Source organism: Erinaceus europaeus, chromosome 18 (genome assembly GCF_950295315.1).
Source record: "Erinaceus europaeus chromosome 18, mEriEur2.1, whole genome shotgun sequence".
In the NCBI taxonomy this organism is placed as follows: Eukaryota; Metazoa; Chordata; class Mammalia; order Eulipotyphla; family Erinaceidae; genus Erinaceus; species Erinaceus europaeus.
This window is the reverse complement of record NC_080179.1, coordinates 51564455-51584354: the sequence shown is the minus strand read 5'-3', so window position 1 is coordinate 51584354 and position 19900 is coordinate 51564455. Positions and strand designations below refer to the sequence as shown.

Here is a 19900-nt window from a genome sequence, read left to right as displayed (position 1 = left end):
GTATATCATATTCTACTATATCTCCTATCATGGCCAACATATACTGAGTTGGACCTTTTTCCCTGTCATAAATTTATAAAATGCTAATATACTTACTAAACATGTTTTATTCTAAACATGAACAGGAAAAATTGAGATAACATCCAGATCTTGAAAGCCATCTCATTGGCTTAAATAAACTATACCACACAAGTGAAGCCCATGTGAAAAATGATATTGCCATGGATAAGGTATCTTTGGGGATGCCCTCGATATATTGTGAGGTAGTTGTCTTCATAATCAAATTGAGAGGCCAAAGATATAGTTCATTGTTAAGTGGATGGTAATTCATGCACTAGATGCACAATTACCTTTGTTAGGACAGCACTTCAATTTGTTATGTATTTTCATTGCTCATCTCTGTTAATAGATTTCACTTTAGTGATTGAAACCATGTGATTCCCAATTGAAATAGAGATTATTAAGTTTAATTTTGAATCACTGATTGTTCCCTTTCTGTGTTGACTCTAGGGAACCAGCCACAGTGTAGGTACATGTGACTCCTGCTGCCAATAATTACTGCCCTTCTTAACTCATGTTATATGAACAGAATATATCTGTTAAATAAACACCAATTTCATGCTACTCACTAGAAATTTCGTACCTTATTAATTGGCATTTGTTCCTTCTAAAGACCCCTTTTCCTCCAGATGAGATTCAAATGTCATGGACCATTTGGCATGTCTATGTGAGCCTTCTCTAATCCCCACTGTGTTATTCTCTTTAGAATCAAACTGCCAGATGAGGACACTGGACAGTGGAATTGGAACCTTCCCACTCCCAGACTCAGGCAACCGCTCAGCAGGGCGATACATATGTCAAGCTGACTCCCTGGATGACTCTGAGCCGATCCTTTCTCTCCAATCAGCACTTTGTGCGGCTTCTTCCATCAGAGCCCAAACCCTTGAACGAGAAGTGCCTTCCTCTGTAGATGGCCCAGAGTCGGAGGAGAAAGTGATTGTTCATTCCACCTCTGACCCCATTATGACAGCCAGAGGGATAGGACCACTTCAAAGTCGCCTCCCCAAACCAGCCTCCTCAGGTAAAAAAAAAAAAAAAAAAAAAAAAGAAATGCCTATTACTTTCCAAATTAGATTAAGTATACTATTAATAGACTTACTGGCAAACATGAAGAATGGATAGCAAAAAAGTTTGCCACCAGGAAGTGAGTAACTCATTGACCTCTGCCCAATGAAGAGTGGATGCTGAAAATCTTCAGATGAAAAGTAAAGAGATAGGTGATAAGCACTGTCTACTATTGATATTGCATTAAAGCGAATGCACACACATAAAGGAAACAAGTGAGCAGGCACAAGTAAATTAATATATAAGTTGATTTTGGGAAAAATACACATATATTTATGGAATTTTATCTTTTAAAAACATAACTCTGAATACAGAGTGATTTGGCACAGGACATAAATTTAGCTGCAATGTAGTCTGCCCTCTAACCAGAAACATATTTCTTTTTTTCTTTTAATTTTTACTTATAAAAAGGAAACATTGACAAAACCATGTGATAAAAGGGGTACAACTCCACACATTTCCCACCACCAGAACTCCATATCCTATCCCCTCCCCAATAGCTTTCCTAAACATATTTCTTGTGACGTACTTCTGTCCTATTCAAATGTATTTATTTGAAATCTTAGATTGATATATCATGTGCATTCACAGCAACAGAATGAAGTAAAGCTTCACATTATAAGCATCATTCTTTGTTACTATTGATTGAAACAAGTTTTCATGATTAAAGATATGACTAGGGGAAAGGTAAAACTTAGTGTTTGTTTCCTCAAGATTAAAAACATTTGCTATGTATAATGATTATGCAAAGAGACTCATGTCTAAGACTCCAAAATCCCAGGTTCAATCCTCCACACCACCAAAAGCTAGAGATGATTAATGCTCTGGTTAAAACAAACAAACAAAAACAGTTACTATGTCAGCCAGGAAGCAGCCTGGTTGGTAGAGTAGAAGATTCATGTGCCTGAAGCCCCAGGTTTGATCCCCAGCACTCCACGTGCCATAGCAGTGCTCTGGCCTCTCTCTCTCTCTTAAAATAAATTCATCTTTAAAAATAAATATACCTGGGAGTCGGGCGGTAGTGCAGCGGGTTAAACGCACGTGGCGCAAAGCACAAAGACCAGCGGAAGGATCCTGGTTCGAGCCCCCGGCTCCCCACCTGCAGGGGAGTCGCTTTTCAGGAGGTGAAGCAGGTCTGCAGGTGTCTTACCTTTCTCTCCTCCTCTCTGTCTTCCCCTCTCTCCATTTCTCTCTGTCCTATCCAACAATGATGACATCAATAATAACTACAACAATACAACAACAAGGGCAACAAAAGGAAATAAATAAATATTTAAAAAAAAAAAATATATATATATATATATATATATATATATATATATATATATATATATATGCTGTTACCCAAGATGACACTAAATAACTTAATGCATGTGGTTTATGTTGCATTTATGAATGTAGAAGCATAGAGACAGATGCTGAAGAGTTTGTGTTATTAGGAGGAACCACAAGTAGAGAGTATAGTATAGGCTTCTGAGAAATTAGAAAACTTTTAAATTTCTAAGAAATTCAAAACTTTTGAATGTGTGGTCTGGGAAGTGGCACAGTGGAAAAAGCATTGGACTTTTAAGCATGAGGTCCTGAGTTCAATCCCTGGCAAGACATGTACCAGAGGGGTATCTGGCTCTTTCTCTCTTTTCCTATGTTTCTCATTAATAAATAAATAAAATCTGAAAAAAAACATTTGAATGAATGTGGTTGGACTATTCCCATGGTTGAGTTCTTCATAGTAGCTACCATTAATGTTTCATCACAAACTTCTGCTCATTCAAGCCAAGGCTACACTTTAAGAAGCTGTAACACACATTAGTTTTTGAAATAAATGCATTTGTTAATTAATGATACAGCCTCCAGAGATTCAGGAGTGAAATCTTAGTTATAGATCATGTGCTCCATGCCTGAATAGTCACATGTGTGACCTCAATTTAGCAATGGGCTGCTGAGTAGACTCCGTGATTAAATGCTGTCATTATGACAAATTGAAGAGAGACCGCAAACCTTGAATTGCTTCATAAGAGAGGGATAGGAAGAAGATTGTTATGATCTTGAAGTTAATATTCACTGTACCCATTTTCTAAGCTTTGTGTTTAATCGAATTGTCATGAAGAATTGTAGAAATGGAGTAGACGGTAGAGTGAGGTCAACACCATTACATTGCATTTTTGTGCCTCCCATCCCTACAGCTTCCTGTCCACTGAATGGGGTTGTCACAGGGCCAGTTTTCTAGAATTTCTCTTTTCTCTGTGACTACCGGATGCATACTTCAAAAATTAGTGAAACAAGAAACAGCTGAAATAAAGGGATGTGGGATTATTCCTGCATGGAGCAGTCACTTCCTATGTAATATATGCATTTAAATTTGTTTTTCTATTATCGCTCATATCCAAAATGGAAATAACTGTACAAAGCTCACAGTGGTGATGAAAATACAATTACTTTGCTTCTGCTCACAAGCAGAATTCTGTTGAGAGGCTATCACAGCATGTTCTGTTGATTGTCACTGAGGCTGGAAGATAATAGTAGCAATCCTCCTTTCTGGCATGAGGAAGGAAGACACACTGTAGGTTAGTCTCCTATGATAGGTAATGGAAGAACTTTAATCATTCTTGCTAATTGCACCCTTGCTACTCAAATGTGACCCAGGGTCAGTGTCATCAGCATTACCAGGATATTTGTCACAAATGCAGAATCAGGCTGGTTAGGCAAAAAAATCTTTCATGCCTGAGACATCAAAGATCCCAGGTTTAGTCCCCAGCACCACCATAACCTAGATCTGAGCAGTGCTCTGAGAAATAATAAATAGATAAATAAATAAATAAACAACATTTTTAAAAGAAACACAAGAATACCAGATCCTACTACAGACCTACTGAATCAGAACCTGCAACTTCAGAAAAGCTTAGCTAATGTGTATTCATATCAAAGCTTGAGTGGTTCTGCCTGAAAGACCTTTAAGATTATCATGCAGAGATAGTATCCTATTGCAACTTATTCAAAATAACCTTAACAAGTCTAGGAAAATACAGTTTCCCTGCTTTTGCATGGGAAAGATTGAAAATCTGAATACTCTTTTTTGGAAATTATGATAATTCCTTCTGCCACAATCAAGGCTCTGAGAAGAAATTATTTGCTATTTGATGAGTAATTCTCTCCCTCTCTGTCTCTGTCTCTCTCTATATATATATATATGTATATGTACATATATATTTTTTAATTGCCACCAGGGTTATTGCTGGGACTCAGTGCTGGTACTATGAATCTGCTACTCCTGGCAACCATATTTTTCCTTTTTTTTTTTTTCATTCTGTTTTATTTGATAGGACAGAGGAATACTGAGAAGAAAGGAGACATAGAAAGAAGGCACCTACAGACCTGTATCACCACTCATAAAGTGTGCCCTTTTCACGCGGGGCACATGGGCTAGAATCCAGGTGTTTGTGCATGGTCATGTGTATGCACACTGGGGTGCACTAGTGCAGACACCCCAACAATATGTTACATATGTTTGCCCTTTGGATGCTTCCTAGCCTTCGAGGTCTATTTACATGTTGTGGGAGAGTAATACAAAGACAGTTTGCCTTTGAGGCTCCAAGGTCTATGTCCTTGAAAGATACACATAATTATGCACACATTTTGATTAGCACATACCCTATAGGGATAGAATATTTTTCACTATATTTAGATCTTTTAGACATTATTTCTGAATGTCTCCCCTACTTCTCTCTCTAAATTTGTAAAACATGGGTGGAAACTAATTGTAATTTCATATGTACATCCTCATTTAGGAAAAATCACTTCCCAAAAGCAGAATGAAACAGAACCAAGACCTCAGACTTGCTCATCATTTGAATATGCAGAAAACACAATGGCCAGTGAACAGCTTCCAGACTGGGGGAGTGGAGACCAGGTGACAGAGACCCAGGTAAGAGGGAGGCACACTCTATGGTCTGAGTGTGAAAAGTGTCCTCGTCAAACACTTTTATGATACATTTAATTTAAATCAAATTTTTTGTTGGTTCACTGAGTAAAAACCAAGGCCCATTTTTGTTCCTGATCTACTAAGTAATGCCCTGGGTACTTTCAGTGATCTATCCCCAGACATTTAGAATCTGAATATCATTTCTTGATTATAGGTTGTGGAAAAAGCTTTTGTTCTCCTAAGCTGTAAGAACACCATTTAGGACAACTTAATATTTTCATTATCTCACCAGTGACTTTAATCTCCACCTGGTTTCTATGAAGCAGGTCAAGTAGGTGAAATATCACTCCTTTTATGGAGGAATAAACTGACACCTGGAGTGTCCAAATGATGTGCCAGGGTTCTGGAGACTAGTATTTCATCAATTCCCTCTCATTTTTACTCTGGGTTCTTCATTCCCCCCCCCCCACCAAGATAACACAGGTGGGACCCTGGATTTGGCACTGTACCTCAGAGGAACTTGGGCTCCAGGTCTCTCCCACCATCTCTGGGCTGCCTGGTAACCTAGGTTACCTTTCTCCACTGGTTACCTGGGCCATATTCTACCTCTTCAGTATCTCTTAACTTGTCCTAGGGCTAGCCCACCTTAGGACATTTGGGAGGTGAGTGAAAGGATATATGACCCAACTGTCAGATAGTATTAATCCTTCTTTAATCATTCTCATTTCTTCTGCCTTGACTGTCCCAAACCTGGGATGAGCAGCCCAAATCCTAAGAGATTAAACCCAACTGTGATAAGAAAATACTCAGTTGAGCCCATATCTGTGATCCCTCTCAGTCAGGGCAAGACAGTCTTTTTTCAGCCTTTAACAGTTTGGAATGAATATGTGACCATGGATCAGTAGAGAAAGAAGTGTCTCTCCTACCCTGGTTTCAAATTTCAGCAGATAACAAAAACTCCAGAGAGATTCTGAACCAATTTTAGAATTCGTCCCTCAGAAATCCATATTTAGCACTCATAAAGCCTGTCTTTACAGGTGGAGGTCTGAAAAAAAGGAGCAAACCACTGTGTTTTCTCATGCTTGAATTTAAACACAACATTATTAGGACTCCTCAGTACAGTGGTAGTGACTATCAAACTTGAATAGACATTATAATCACCAGTAGAGCCACACAGCTTACTCTCTCTCACATAAGCCAAAGATTCACACATTTCTAATATTCACAGGTGGGGCTGATAGTGGTGGTCCATGGAGTACAGTTTCAGAAGCACTGTTGCAAAGATTCTGTGTTTATTTGGAATACTAAAACGGTAAAAAAAAAAACATAAAAGACACCCAGAATTTGAGGAAAATAGTACATAAATGACAGGTAGTGACCCTGGCAAAAGATTAGGCAATTCTAAGACAGTTAAGAAAAAATATTCAGCTCTCACCAGGAGGAAACTATCTCTTCTGTGTGTGATAGCAAGCCATTCCTCAATCATTATCATAAGCATACACCAACACACACACACACACACACACACACACACACACACACACGTGCACACACCTCTAGGGTCCCCTTCTCACCATATGTCACCTATATTATGCCAGCCTACTGGAAATCCTGCTATAACTTGTAAAAGTCACCACAGTGACCTGGAATTTAGAAGTTAACTTGTAAAAGTCACCACAGTGACCTGGAATTTAGAAGTCTGCTTCCTTGACTTCCTGAGAGAGTTTGAATCAAAACCTAGCTTTGTATTTCTAGTACTTAGCAAAGTGCCTTGTTTCATTCGTGTAGGCTGAATGTAGAGAAGGTACATTGTCTGTCATCACACCCAAAGAGTGTTAATGAAACTCTAGAGTTAGGGATCTCCTAGAACCACAGCCATCAGACATGCCATTGTTCATAGACACCTCCTGGCTAGATTATCAGTACACACTACAGGGTTCTGTACCCACACACCCTAGAACAGTTTTCAATGTGAATTAGACACTTGATAAGCATCTATTGAATGGGTAGATTAATGATTAAACAAATTAATGAGTAAAGACATGAGAAAATTTCTGGAATTTATAACCCCAACCAAGGGAACTTACATTCTAGAAATGTATTTTTCTGATTTCCAAATGACCAAATGACATCCTATGATTTTAGAGATCCGCCCTGTGGACTATCTGGGATGGGTAGGAAATAAGAGTCTAACAGGGCTGGGTTGTGAATGTAACAGTCTCAACCACTCCTGACTCTGCACATAAGAGTTGTGTATTCTGCTTATGTGAACATGGGGAAAATTGTTCCTGTAATGCCAACTGCCTCTGCAATTACTGAACACAGCACTATCACCACACCAACAGCAACCTGATGGGTCAGATTGTGTGTGTTTGGGAGTGGGGAAAAAGGGAAGAGTGATGAACTGTGAGTAGATTTGAAGATTAAATCTGGCTAGCAGTTGCATACTTTCCAAAAGCTCCTATCTTTCCAGGGATTGGAAGAAAATCATAAGTTAGGCAAGCTTTATTCTTTTGTTCTTAAGGCTGATTTTTTGTACTTTTTGATACTTGAAAACCATTGGTAAGATCAGTTAAACAAATAAGCTATTAGCCTTGGAACAGAGCTCATAATAGGCACTTGAGAAAAATGAGACCCTGTAAAGCAGAGTACAAAATGCAGAGCTGGGGATTTCCCTGAACCTGAGACAGGGGGAGAGTGTGCTCATGGCTTGATTATCACAACTCATTTGTGCAACTCTGAAGACTCCACCAGCTGATAGACACAGACTGTTCTGGGAATGGAGCAATGGGAACAGAATTCTGTGCACATAAACAAAGCTGAATACGAACTGCTTTCCATCCTCAGCAGATACATCTTCTCCATTTCCATTTGTGTGATTAATCATAACAGTGTCATATTACTTGTTTAGGACAAGGTAACCAGAATGTGTACATACTCTGCCAGTGGTGGCAGTGATAGTGACAGTGACCCGGACTATGGAAATCATGGTTTTGGAGCTGGAAGGGGCAAATTAGTGCAAACACTGAAGAGCAGCACCCAAGGTAATGCACGTGAGCATGGTGGACATTCCCGTTGTGCCTTCCCTCTGCTCTGCCTAGCCCCTCCCCTTTTTGTTGCATCTTGATCTTTCCTGAGATCCAATTTCCTGGTATGTACAGAAGATTGTCTGTGTGCATCAAATTTGTTTTCTGGTATAATCTCCATGACATTGCTGTGCAGTCTGTAAGGATTTTATTTTCAGTTCAGTCATCTCCCCAAAAGTATGTAATTGAGCAATCTCAGTAAGGAAGGGATGACTATAAAGATAACTTTGTTCTTAATTACAGACTTTGGCAAGTTAAACCACTCAGTGAGACATGGGTGGAATTTCCCAGGCTCATTGCTAACATCACACTGTGTAGCTCTGAACCTGTTACCATGTCACTGTAAACAGTCCTATTCATTAAGTAGAAACGTCTTTATATATAGGAACATATGTATGCATAAACATATATATATATATATATGAATCAGAATTGACAGTGGAATAAACATCATCCTGAGGCATTTAAAATGTAAATTCAGATGACATTTCATTACAGATATGAGGACAGATGAGTCCTTAACACAAAATGTGATCTTCAATCTGATTTTCTTCTAGGTCATTCTAGAATTATCAGAGAATCATTCTTACTAATCAAATTTTTCCAAATAGTAATTGAGCAGTTATGTAAGATGAAACCTTGACTTTCACAAAGCAAGTCTGGTAAGTTACTATAGGGAAAAACAATCTATCAACCCTGTGTCTCCAGTGTTTCAAATCTTAGCATTTGTGACATCTGCGATATAAAATTGGTGTCTGATAATAGCTATTAACCTGCCTCTCCATGTTGCACCTTGCTTCCTGCAAATCATCAGAGAAGCAAGGCCTGTGTCTGAATCCTACAAGGACCACCAAGAACACAGTGACCAATTCCTCTGGCACTTTTGATTGTTGTCCTCTTCAGCTTTCTGTGGTTTGTCAGTGTCCACCTGTTGTGATGGAGGAAGGGAGTCTCATCATTGGGACTTGCTAATGAAGGTACCCAGGGCCAGGTCAGCTTCTGACTCAAACTTTTCCTTTTCCTTGTCCATCGTTCCCTCCTGAGTGACCTCACTTCACTGACCTATTCTTGAATGGCTGCTTCATCTAAGAAATATTTCCAGAACCTCTTCCAACTCTAAAATTCTCCTCCTTTATTGAAAGCCCTTTGGGGCCAGTTTTCTAGCTGTGAGTAAATGGGCAAAGACTCTTTAGATAGTAAACAATAGTTATAATAAATGAGTACAGTGGCTACGGGAATGGCTCACCCCTGAGGGTGGTGACCAGGAGCTTGAACCTAGTTCCTTATGTGTGCTAACAGGTACATTCTATTGGATGTGCTACCACCAGACCCCAGAGCAAGTGGTGTTTTTACACAGAATTACCACTAAACATGAGGCTGAAAACAAGGTCCTTTCCTCTAGCAGAGTTCCCACCCACAGCATTCACAATGAGCCATTTCTAGAACTGTCATCACTCATTGCTGGCTGGTGGTGATGTTGCCAGGAGGGGAATGTGTGGCAAAAACTAGCATGGCTCAGGTGTGCTAGCACCCAAAAAACTCTAGGAAAGGGAACAGGGTGGACGTAGCACCTTCAACTTTTAAAATGTTGTCATGTTTATATGAAAAGAAAATAGAATTAAGAGAAAAGCACTAACAGTAGGTGCTGCCTCGAGTGAGTTACACAGTGGAGATATATATTTTTCTTTCCTTTTTTCATCAGACGTGGTTGTGACCATGAAGTTGGTCCCTGCCTCCCTCCAAAGTGCAAGGACCGGCTTAAGGATCCCTGTTTGAGCCCCCGGCTCTACACCTACAGGGGGGTCGCTTCACAAGTGGTGAAGCAGGTCTGCAGGTGTCTGTCTTTCTCCCCCCATCTCTGCCGTCCCCTCCTCTCTCCATTTCTCTCTGTCCTGTCCAACTACGATGACATCAATAACAGCAATAATAGTAACTTAAATAACAAGGGCAACAAAAGGGAAAATAAATAAAAATGTTAAAAAATGCTAGTATAGCTTAAAGTCTTATTGGATATTTTCCAATCCATTTGCCCTTTCTTAAACACTGCCCTTCCCCCTCTTCCCTGACATTCCCCTTAGGTAGGGGAGTGCATGTAACAGTGATAATGTGCCCTCCTCTGGAGAATGCACACTCAGGAGCCTCTACTTCAATCCACACTGTCTCTCCACACCCACTCACTCAGGCACTGTCCGCTCACCCTGGCAGTCAAAGCGTGCCTCAGTGTCCCTTCTTCTAAACAGAGCGCCCTGTGTCTCCACGCTCCTGAATGCCCATGCTTAGCTTGAATCACAATGAACATGGCAAAACAACATGAACTTCCAAAAACCCTTCCTACAGGCTCAGAAAGCACTAAAGTAAATATGTATCTTTTCTTTCAAGGTTGGGTTCTCTAGCTTGACTTTGAAATATGTTTTGAAAGTCCAGGTTATCCTCACAGAGACGGGTTCTCTGCAGTGAGAGACGGGTAGTTGGCACAGCAGCTGAAGCAGTATGCAGAAGTAGTGCTGTTTTCCTTCCACTCTAATTTGCTAAGTGGGGGCCCAGCAAATACTCCTGTCCTTTTCCTGCAAGCATGAGCAAGGGTCAGAAGTTGAAGGTGAAGGAGGGAGTAGAAATCAATGTCAGTGTAAGGGGTGAAGGAAAACCCAGTGGAATTGTAGCAAAGCATCTCTAATCTCAGGATGAAGGGAGGGTGGAGGGTGGTTGATATTCCGGTCTAAGCCTGGCTTTAGAAAAATAAAGTCACAAGCTGAGTTTTTCTACCCCAGACTTCTGATTCTGCTACTGACTTTTCACTGGCCCTGCCAGGAAACTCCAAGGAAACAGTACAAACTGAAACACCTTATTTTCCTTTCTAAAAATTCATGCTCTCAGGCTCTTTGTCTTAACTGATCATCTCGCCATTCGTCTAAGAATACAAATCATGAAGGTGGGAGCTTTTCTTTTCTTTTTCTTCTCTTACTTTCTTGTGAAGTTCCTGTTGACTTCCCTGACCTGACAGTCCCAACCTGCCCCTTCTTCAGTTCTAGTACTGCAGATGTTTACTGGATTTGCACATTCTCTCTGCCTCCTTGGGCTTTTCACCCCAGTCAGCTTACTGCCAGTCTACCTCCTGCAGATGTATCATCCAGGCTGTCACAAAAGTGCGGAACCCTATCATGTTCCATTGCCAGAAACTCTCCAAAGATCCTCCCCATAGACAAAATCTAATCTCCCCCTTCTTAGAAAATCCCAAAACTTCCCCTTGGATTTTCCTCTCTGACTTCATCTTTATTTATTTTATGACTTAGACGTTATGCCTCATCAAAATGCTCACCCTGTCCTGAACATATAATGCAGTCAGAATCTTCTATGCTTTTGCTGTTGTAGTTCTTCTCCTGGAGCAAAATTGCTTTCATATCTCATCCTCTCTTCTCTAGCCTTCATAAAACTCTTACCCAGTTCTTAGGACCTGATTCAAATTGAAACTCCTCCAGGAAGTCTTCCTAGTGCAGCTTCATTAGTCAAGGTAGTCTTTAACATCTGTTTTCTGATAGTGCACGGTTTTGACTCTGTCACGTACCACTTAGATATCTATTCATTTCTCTGCGTGCTTATCTGTCCCATTAGTGTCTTGATTACTCAAATTTACACTGAGCATGGGGCCTGACACATCATAGACATATCGTAAATACATATTTAGTCTGTTCATCAATGATGATTTCTTTTTCTTTTCTTTTCTTTCTCTTATTTTTTTCCATCCAGGGTTGTTGCTGGGGATCAGTGCTAGCACTACAAATCCACTGCTCCAAGTGGGCATTTTTTAATATTTTTTTATTTTTTAATTCCTTCATTGGGGAATTAATGTTTTACATTAGGCAGTAAATGCAATAGTTTATACATGCATAACATTTCCCAAATTTCCATATAAACAATACAACCCTCACTAGATCCTCTATCATCCTTTTTGGACCTGTATTCTCCCCCACATCCAACCCAGAGTCTTTTACTTTGGTGCAATATGCCAATTCCAGTTCAGGTACTACTTGTGTTTTCTCTTCTAATCTTGTTTCTCAACTTCTGCCTGAGAGTGACTTCATCCCATATTCATCCTTCTTTTTCTGACTTATTTCACTTAACATGATTTTTTTTTCAAGGTCCATCCAAGATTGGCTGAAAATGGTGAAGTTTCCACTTTTTATAGCTGAGTAGTATTCCATTCGTGGTGCATCCCATGAGTACCCATTCATTGGGGAAACTGACGATCCTTTCTAGCCGACTGAATCCACATGGATCCCAGTCACTTTCAAAGCCAGCAACAAGCAGCTCCTGACAGCTTTCAACCTGATGCTGTTGACTGGCTACGGAAGAAGGGCAAACGCTAAAAGAAGAAGTGTTCCATTATGTATATATACCACAACTTGCTTAGCCACTGATCTGTTGTTGGACTCCTGGGTTGCTTCCAGGTTTTAGCTATTACAAATTGTTCTGCTAAGAACATATATGTACACAGATCATATTGGATGGGTGTGTTGGGTTCCTTAGGATATATTCCCCAGGAGAAGAATTGCAGGATCATAGAGTAAGTCCATTTCTAGCCTTCTGAGAGTTCTACAGACTGTTCTCCACAGAGGTTGGACCAATTTATATTCCCATCAGCAGTGCAGGAGGGTTCCTTTGACCCCACAACCTCTCCAGCATTTGCTGCTGTTACCATTTCTGATGTATGACATTCTCACAGGAGTGAAATGGTATCTCATTGTTGACTTTATTTGCATTTCTCTGACAATCAAAGACTTGGAGCACTTTTTCATGTGGTTCTAGGCATTTTGGATCTCCTCTGTGGTGAATATTCTGTCCATGTCCTCTCCCCATTTTTGGATGGGGTCATTTGTTTTCTTGTTGTTGAGTTTGGCAAGCTCTTTATATATTTTGGTTATTAAACTCTTGTCTGATGTATGGCATATAAAAATCTTCTCCCATTCCATGAGGGGTCTCCTGGTTTGGGTATTGCTTTATTTTGCTGTGCAGAAGCTTTTTCATTTGATGTAGTCCCATAGGTTTATAATCGCCTTAGTCTTCTTTGTAACTGGATTCATTTCATTGAAGATGTCTTTAAAATTTATGTGGAAAAGAGTTCTGCCAATATTTTTCTCTAAGTATCTGATAGTTTCTGGTCTAACATCCAAGTCCTTGATCCACTTAAAATTTACTTTTGCTTTTGGTGAAATATAGTAGTACAGTTTTATTCTTCTGCATGTTTCAACTAATTTTTTCCAACACCATTTGTTGAAGAGACTCTGCTTTTCCCATTTAATAGTCTGGGCACCTGTGTCAAAGATTAGATGTCCATAGGTGTGGGAGTTTATTTCTGGGCTCTCAATTCTATTCCACTGGTCAGTATGCCTTGTTGTTTTCACCAGGCTGGCTTCACAGGCGGGAGACAGAGATGACCAGAAACTCGTGGCTAAGCTGAGAACACAATTTAATCTTTATTTACGAGCAAGCAAGCAGTCCAACAACCTAATCATAACATGATCTTGTCCTCCATCTTCTCCTCTGCCGGCAGCATCAGGAACCAAGGAAATACATAGGATAGGGGGCTGGGAGAAGGTAGAAGCGTGAAACTAGCAAGGACTAAACCAAAATCTCCCGGAGGCAGGGGGAGCGAGACCAAGCCAGTGTAACAGAATGACCATGTAAACAGACCACAATGTCAAGCAATGTAACAGAAGGGATCCCAGAAGCAGAACTAGAGGCATTCCGACAATGCCTTTTCATGTTCCAGTACCAAGCAGTTTTGATGACAATGGCTCTATAATACAATTTGAGATCTGGGAGTGTGATGACTTCAGTTTTGTTCTTTCTTCTCAAGATTGTTTGGCAATTCGAGGTCTTTTCTGGTTCCAGGTAAACATTTGTAACATTTGTTCTATTCTCCTAAAAATGTGGTTGGGATCTTGATGGGGATAGCATTAAATTTGTATATGGATCTGTGTAGTATATTCATTTTGATGATGTTGATTCTTCCAACCCATGAAAATGGAATACCTTTCCACTTCTTTGTGTCTTTTTTAATTTCCTTGAGTAGTGACTCATAATTTTCAGTATACAAGCCTTTCACTACATTGGTTAGGTTTTTTTCCTAGATATTTTATTGTTTTGGTTGCTATAGTGACACAGTCTGAAGTGAAGCATGCTGAGGTGGCACTCTCATTGATTAGATTGTGATCGGCGGATGCAATATTATTTGATATGATTGAAGATATTTTAATACCATTCTTATAGATTTTTAGAGTGTTCTGATATATGACATATTTATGGTAGTCTGACTGTCTCAGCTGTTATATCCTGTAGAACGCTTTCTTCCCCTCCCTCTCTTTCTTCCTCTGGTAAGCCAATAATGTGTATATTATTTCTTTTGAAGTCATCCCATAGGATTCTGTTGTTGTTTTCAGTATCTCTTCATCTCTTTTTGAGATCTCTAACTTCTTTTTTAATTGTCACTAATTCATCTTTTATCTTTCTAATCCTGTCTTCAGCCTCATTTTTTCTATTCTCTCTCCTCTCTACTGTTTTCTGAAGTTCATCTATTTTGTTACCCTGTTCTGATACTGTTTTAGCGTGTTCAGCTAGTTGTGTTCTTAGCTTCTCTATTTCAGCTTTAAGCTCTCTAATAACCTAGAGATAATTAGTGTTTTCTTCCAGGGTCTCATTTGTTGTTTCTGCATTTCTGATGACAATTCTTTCAAACTATTTACTCACTCCTGTCATTATTTCCTTAACTAGTGTTTGGATGTTGACCTCATTGTTTTGTGGTTCAACCTTTGTGGGATTTTTAGCTGGACTCTTGTCCTGGTTCATTTCTCCAATATTTCTTTTTGTTGGTTTAACCATTCTATATAGTATGTTATGAGGTCCCTCTCTCTACTTTTCAAATTACTGGCCACTCTTGCCTGGATTGACTTGTGTCTAAGTAAGGTAATTAAAGGGTTCACAGTTGTGGGAATTGACAGTTGTTTCAATATTATTTTAATCATTGTGGTGGAGCACAGTGGCTTAAAAGTCTCTTTTGTTCTTTTTCTTCCACGTAGGCTATGGGAGCCTGAGGGTTTTTAAAGTGTAATTAGGCTTCTTAGCTTAATCCCTCACTCCTGACCAAGAGATAAAACAGGGTGTGGCAGAGATAATCCAGTGGTTATGCAAAGAGACTCTCTCAGTACCACTGCTAAGCCACTGAGGTACAGATCTTCTCCTGAGTTTCCCGGTTAGTTCTCTGTTCCCTGGTTTCAGCACAGGGCCGCCCCCTTGCTGCTGCAGCTTCTTAGAGCAGTAGCAATGGAGACTCACAGTTACATTTTGTGAGTCTCAGGGTAGTCCTCTCCTCACTTCAGCCTTCTTTTTGTTGGTGAAACAGATTGGAGGTGGTGTCTCAACTGGTAAACTGTTGGACTGTTACCAGCCACTTAACCTCTCCCTAGGCTCCTCTCTGTCCGCAAGCCACATGTATTTGCACTCACCAGTGATTTGGTGGGTTCCTGAAGTTGTTCTAGTCCTGTCTTGTTCAATTTTTATTATCTTTATTTATTGGATAGAGAGAGTAAGAAATTGAGAGGGTGGGGGGAGATAGAGAGGGAAAGAGAGAGAGACACCTGTAACCCTGCTTTACCACTTGCAATGCTTTCCTCTTGCTTGTAGGGATCAGGGGCTCAACCTGGGTTCTTGTGCATTGTAACATGTGCGCTTAACTAGTTGCTCCACCACCTGTCCCCGTGGCCTTTTTTTTTTTTTTTTTTGCATTTTATTGGATATTACAGAGAGAAATTGAGAGAGGAGAGGGAGACAGAAAGGGAGAGAGGAAGATAGACACTTGAAGACCTGCCTTCTGCTTGTGAGAGTCCTTGCACTGAATACATGGTGTGCCACCCAATGACAACATCTCATGAAGTTGTTGGAAACACTTCAGAATCCTGGTCTTGTCTCGTTTCTTTTAAATTACTCTATTTCCACTGGTCTGATTTTCATAACTCGTGTCCCAATTTAGAAATCGCCAAACATAGTCACTCTGTTTAATGAAATTCATTATATCTTGAAATCTGAAAATGAGACATAAAGGTTGAGAGCCTTTGTTCTTCTCTTCTTTGGAAATGTCCAAGTTAAACTGAGTAGTAGAAAGCAAGCGTGGCTACAGTAGTTGCAAAGGAGGAGCAAACTAGTCCATGATTTTTACTCCTTCTCAAGGTCAGAGTTGGAGACTGGGAGGTCAAGGCAGCCATGATGCAGCCTGTCCCCTGGGTGCTTCAAACTTGTTACAGATCATCTGGGAGAGGAGATTATCAACTATCCTACCATTGTGTTCCTACTGCCTAGGGCCTTATCATGGACACCTTTTAGCTTTTATTTATTTTCTTCTCCAAATTACACCCCACTCAAATTTGCAATGGCCTCTTACTTCACTATTAAGCTCACTTATCTTTCTTTTTAAAAATATTGGTATTTATTTATTATTGGATAGAGACAGAGAGAAATTGATATGAGGGGAGGGACAGAGAGAGGGAGACAAAGAGATACCTGCAGCACTGATTCAATACTTGTGAAGCTTTTCCCTTCAGATGGGGTCCAGGGCCTTGTACTCATGGCCTTGAGCACTGTAATACGGTGGCTTAACCAGGTGCACCACCACCTGACCTTGAAGCTCACTATGAAAACCAACTCCGCACTCCCTCAAAATGCTATAACTAGACCCAGTAACCAAAATTCAAACCATGCCTAATACAAACACTTGATGCTAATCTAATCAAGTCCAAATGTCTGCACAAAAAGTACATTTTCTTCATTTGAAGGTGATTACATTCAAATTACAAAGAAACAGGTCAGTTGAGTTTAAAACAATTGGTTTTGCTGTAATTAGAAAGATACAGAAGGTGATGACTGTGGGGCAATATTCAGAGGAGTGCTAAAGAAGAATAGTTCTAGTTCTCCATTAAGTCCTCAGTTTGAATGTTTAGAGATTCACAACTAATTATGCAGAGATGATGAGTTTTAAAAAATGCTGCTACCCTGCTTTCCCAAGGGCAAGGAATTTGGCTATTAATAGAGCAATCAGATTTTGCTATATTATAGAGAATTCACAAAAGCTGCCTCTATTTTAAAGATTTGTCTGGCGTATTACTTAAAGATGACAAGACCCTGTAATGTGCAAAATCAGCATTAGGATAATTGAAATCCAAACTCATTACAGTCACTTAGAATTTCCCCAGAGAGACCTATTGTGTAAAACAGACAATACAGGTAGAGTTATCTTTAGCACAGGAAATTTTCTCTTATTAGGTCATTTTTTAAATTTTTTTAATTTATAAAAAGGAAACATTGACAAAACAATAGGATAAGAGGGGTACAACTTCATACAATTCCTACCACCAGACCTCCATATCCCATCCCCTCCCCTGATAGCTTTAATCCTCTGGGAATATGGACCCAAGATCATTGTGGGATGCAGAAGGTGGAAGGTCTGGCTTCTGTAATTTCTTCCCTGCTGAACATGGGTGTTGACAGGTCGATTCACACTCCCAGCCTGTCTCCTTCTTGCCCTAGTAGGAAAGGGCTCTTGGGAAGCAGAGCTCCAAAGCACATTGGTGGGGTTTTCTGTCCAGGGAAGTCTGGTCGCATCCTGCTAGCATCTGGAAACCTGGTGGCTGAAAAGAGAATTAACATAAAAAGCCTAACAAATTATTGAGCAATCATGGACCTAAAGGGTGGAATAGTGCAGATGAAGTGTTGGGAGTGTCCTCCATTTTGTAGATAGCTAGTAGACATATTTTAGTTATATTTCAAAGGGCCTGTAGCTATACGAATGTGTGGTTTGTTTTTTTTTTTTTTGGTTGTTTGTTTTGCCTGAGCCTAAAATCTGATATGTAAGTGGATCCAAGTTATTGTCTGGGGAGATGATGTCATAGCTGGGATAAGGACCAGAAAGCTGGATGAGGAAAGAGAGTAACTCCCTAATATGGGAAAGAGGTATAAATATTGTTGAGTGTAAACCCCATCAATTTGATGTGATCTAGGGCCCATAATTAGCTTAGGAGCCTGTGTTACCTCCACATCCCTCTAGATCTGAGCTCACATTCTGTGGCTATGTGTAGGAACATTCCATGCTGCCCCAGTATTGACCCATCTTCCTCAGGTGTAGCATAGAATATGTTGTCCATCCTCCCTTTGAAGGATGGAACATTCTCTACCATTGTTGATCCAAGTTGAGGGCAAGGTCCTATGGGGGCCCACAAAGGGGTCTATTTTGTGCTTCCTGATAGAAATGGCCTGTATCAATGGAGAGAGGGATTTATTCTAGTTCTAGGCCCATCAAGTCTGTTTGGGAATCTCAGGATTCCCCAATTAGGGCCCCAGCTGGTGGAATGGCCTGATAGTGATTAAAGAGTCATTGTTAAAGTCTGCCAGTATCTTGTCCTTATTCAGCTTTTGCAATCCTTGCTATGATAAGGTTAGCTTTGGAATGAGTGAGAGAACTGTAGTAGGAAGTAGGTGAGGAGGGTATCTAAGTCTAAGTGGATGCTATTTTATTATGAACTTGATACTGACTCATGACAGACTATTGTGTATTTTTGCTTTCAGGTATATATTTTTCCCTAATTTTTGGATACATGTGAACATATGCTCAAACGGGACCTGACCTATATCTAGGTTTTGGGCCTTGCTAGAAAGTGAACCTCCTGTGCTGGGCTAGGATAGCTTCAAAGGTGGTAGAGAGACAACCAGGGACTCATGGCTGAGCTGAGAAGCAGTATCTCATTTATTAATCTGATACATTGCCTTTGATGCCTCTCTTCACCGGAAGTGGCAAGGGAAAGGAAATGACTAGAAGAGGGGGCGGAGCAAAAAAAGAGCACCAACAGAACATAGAAAGCTTTCATCTAACCAGTGGGGATTAAACCAATACCCTGCAGGCAGGGCAGGACCCAGATAAAACAGTGATTATGTAAATAGACCACATTGTAAGTAATACAAGCGAACCTAATGTGATGATCAAAACAGAAGGTCTTATAGGCAGAATTTAGAAGCATTCCAACATTTCCCCCTTTCTTTTTAACTAATGGCCATAGTATCAGGAGTGTGGGGTGAACAGAAACCTATATCATACAGGCATTTTCAAAAGGAATGGCAGAAGACATGGAGGAACAAGTAAGAGAGCAGCAAGAACCAGTGTGATGCCAAGGAGAGGCCTGAGGGGGGCATTTCCTGCCTCAAGGGCAAGGATTAGCAGGTGAAATGGCGTTTCCTGCCTCTGTGGGCATCTCTTGCCTCTGGAGGCACTTCAGCCTCAGAGGGCGTTTCCTGCTTCTGTGGGAATCTCTTAACTCTGGGGGCGTTTCATGCCTCAAAGGGCATTTCATGCCTCAAAGGGCGTTTCCTGTCTCTGGGGGCAGGACCTAGTAAGGGGGGGTTCCTGCCTTTGTGGGCAGAGCTTACAGGCAAGGGGGCGATTCCTATAGAGTCCCAAGGCTCTGGCTGCAAAGTCCATTGACTGCTACGGTCAGTCTTTGAGAAACCCAGCAGCGTAAAGGGAAACTGCTGTTCTTCTTCTTCTAGCATTTGCCGGAAACTGCTGTAAAGTTGTGTAAAGTGTCCAAGAGGTGTACCAGTCAGTCCAATAGAAGTGTCAGTCCAAAGCAGATGACCATGGAAGAAATGCCAGGGGATGAAATGCTGCACATTTGTCTCGATGGGGAAGTTCAGCCACTGTAATTCTGCTTTTCTGTAGAGAGTGAGCTTTGGA

General features: G+C 40.5%; 1 protein-coding gene across 1 annotated transcript in view; it reads left to right on the top strand.

Moving 5' to 3' along the window:
• Positions 1-19900, top strand: part of NCKAP5 (NCK associated protein 5) — a 1079978-nt gene that overhangs the window by 1006305 nt on the left and 53773 nt on the right. Inside the window, 3 exon segments of the mRNA XM_060178101.1 lie at positions 767-1081; positions 4911-5047; positions 7956-8088. Coding sequence (XP_060034084.1) covers positions 767-1081; positions 4911-5047; positions 7956-8088 — 585 coding nt within the window.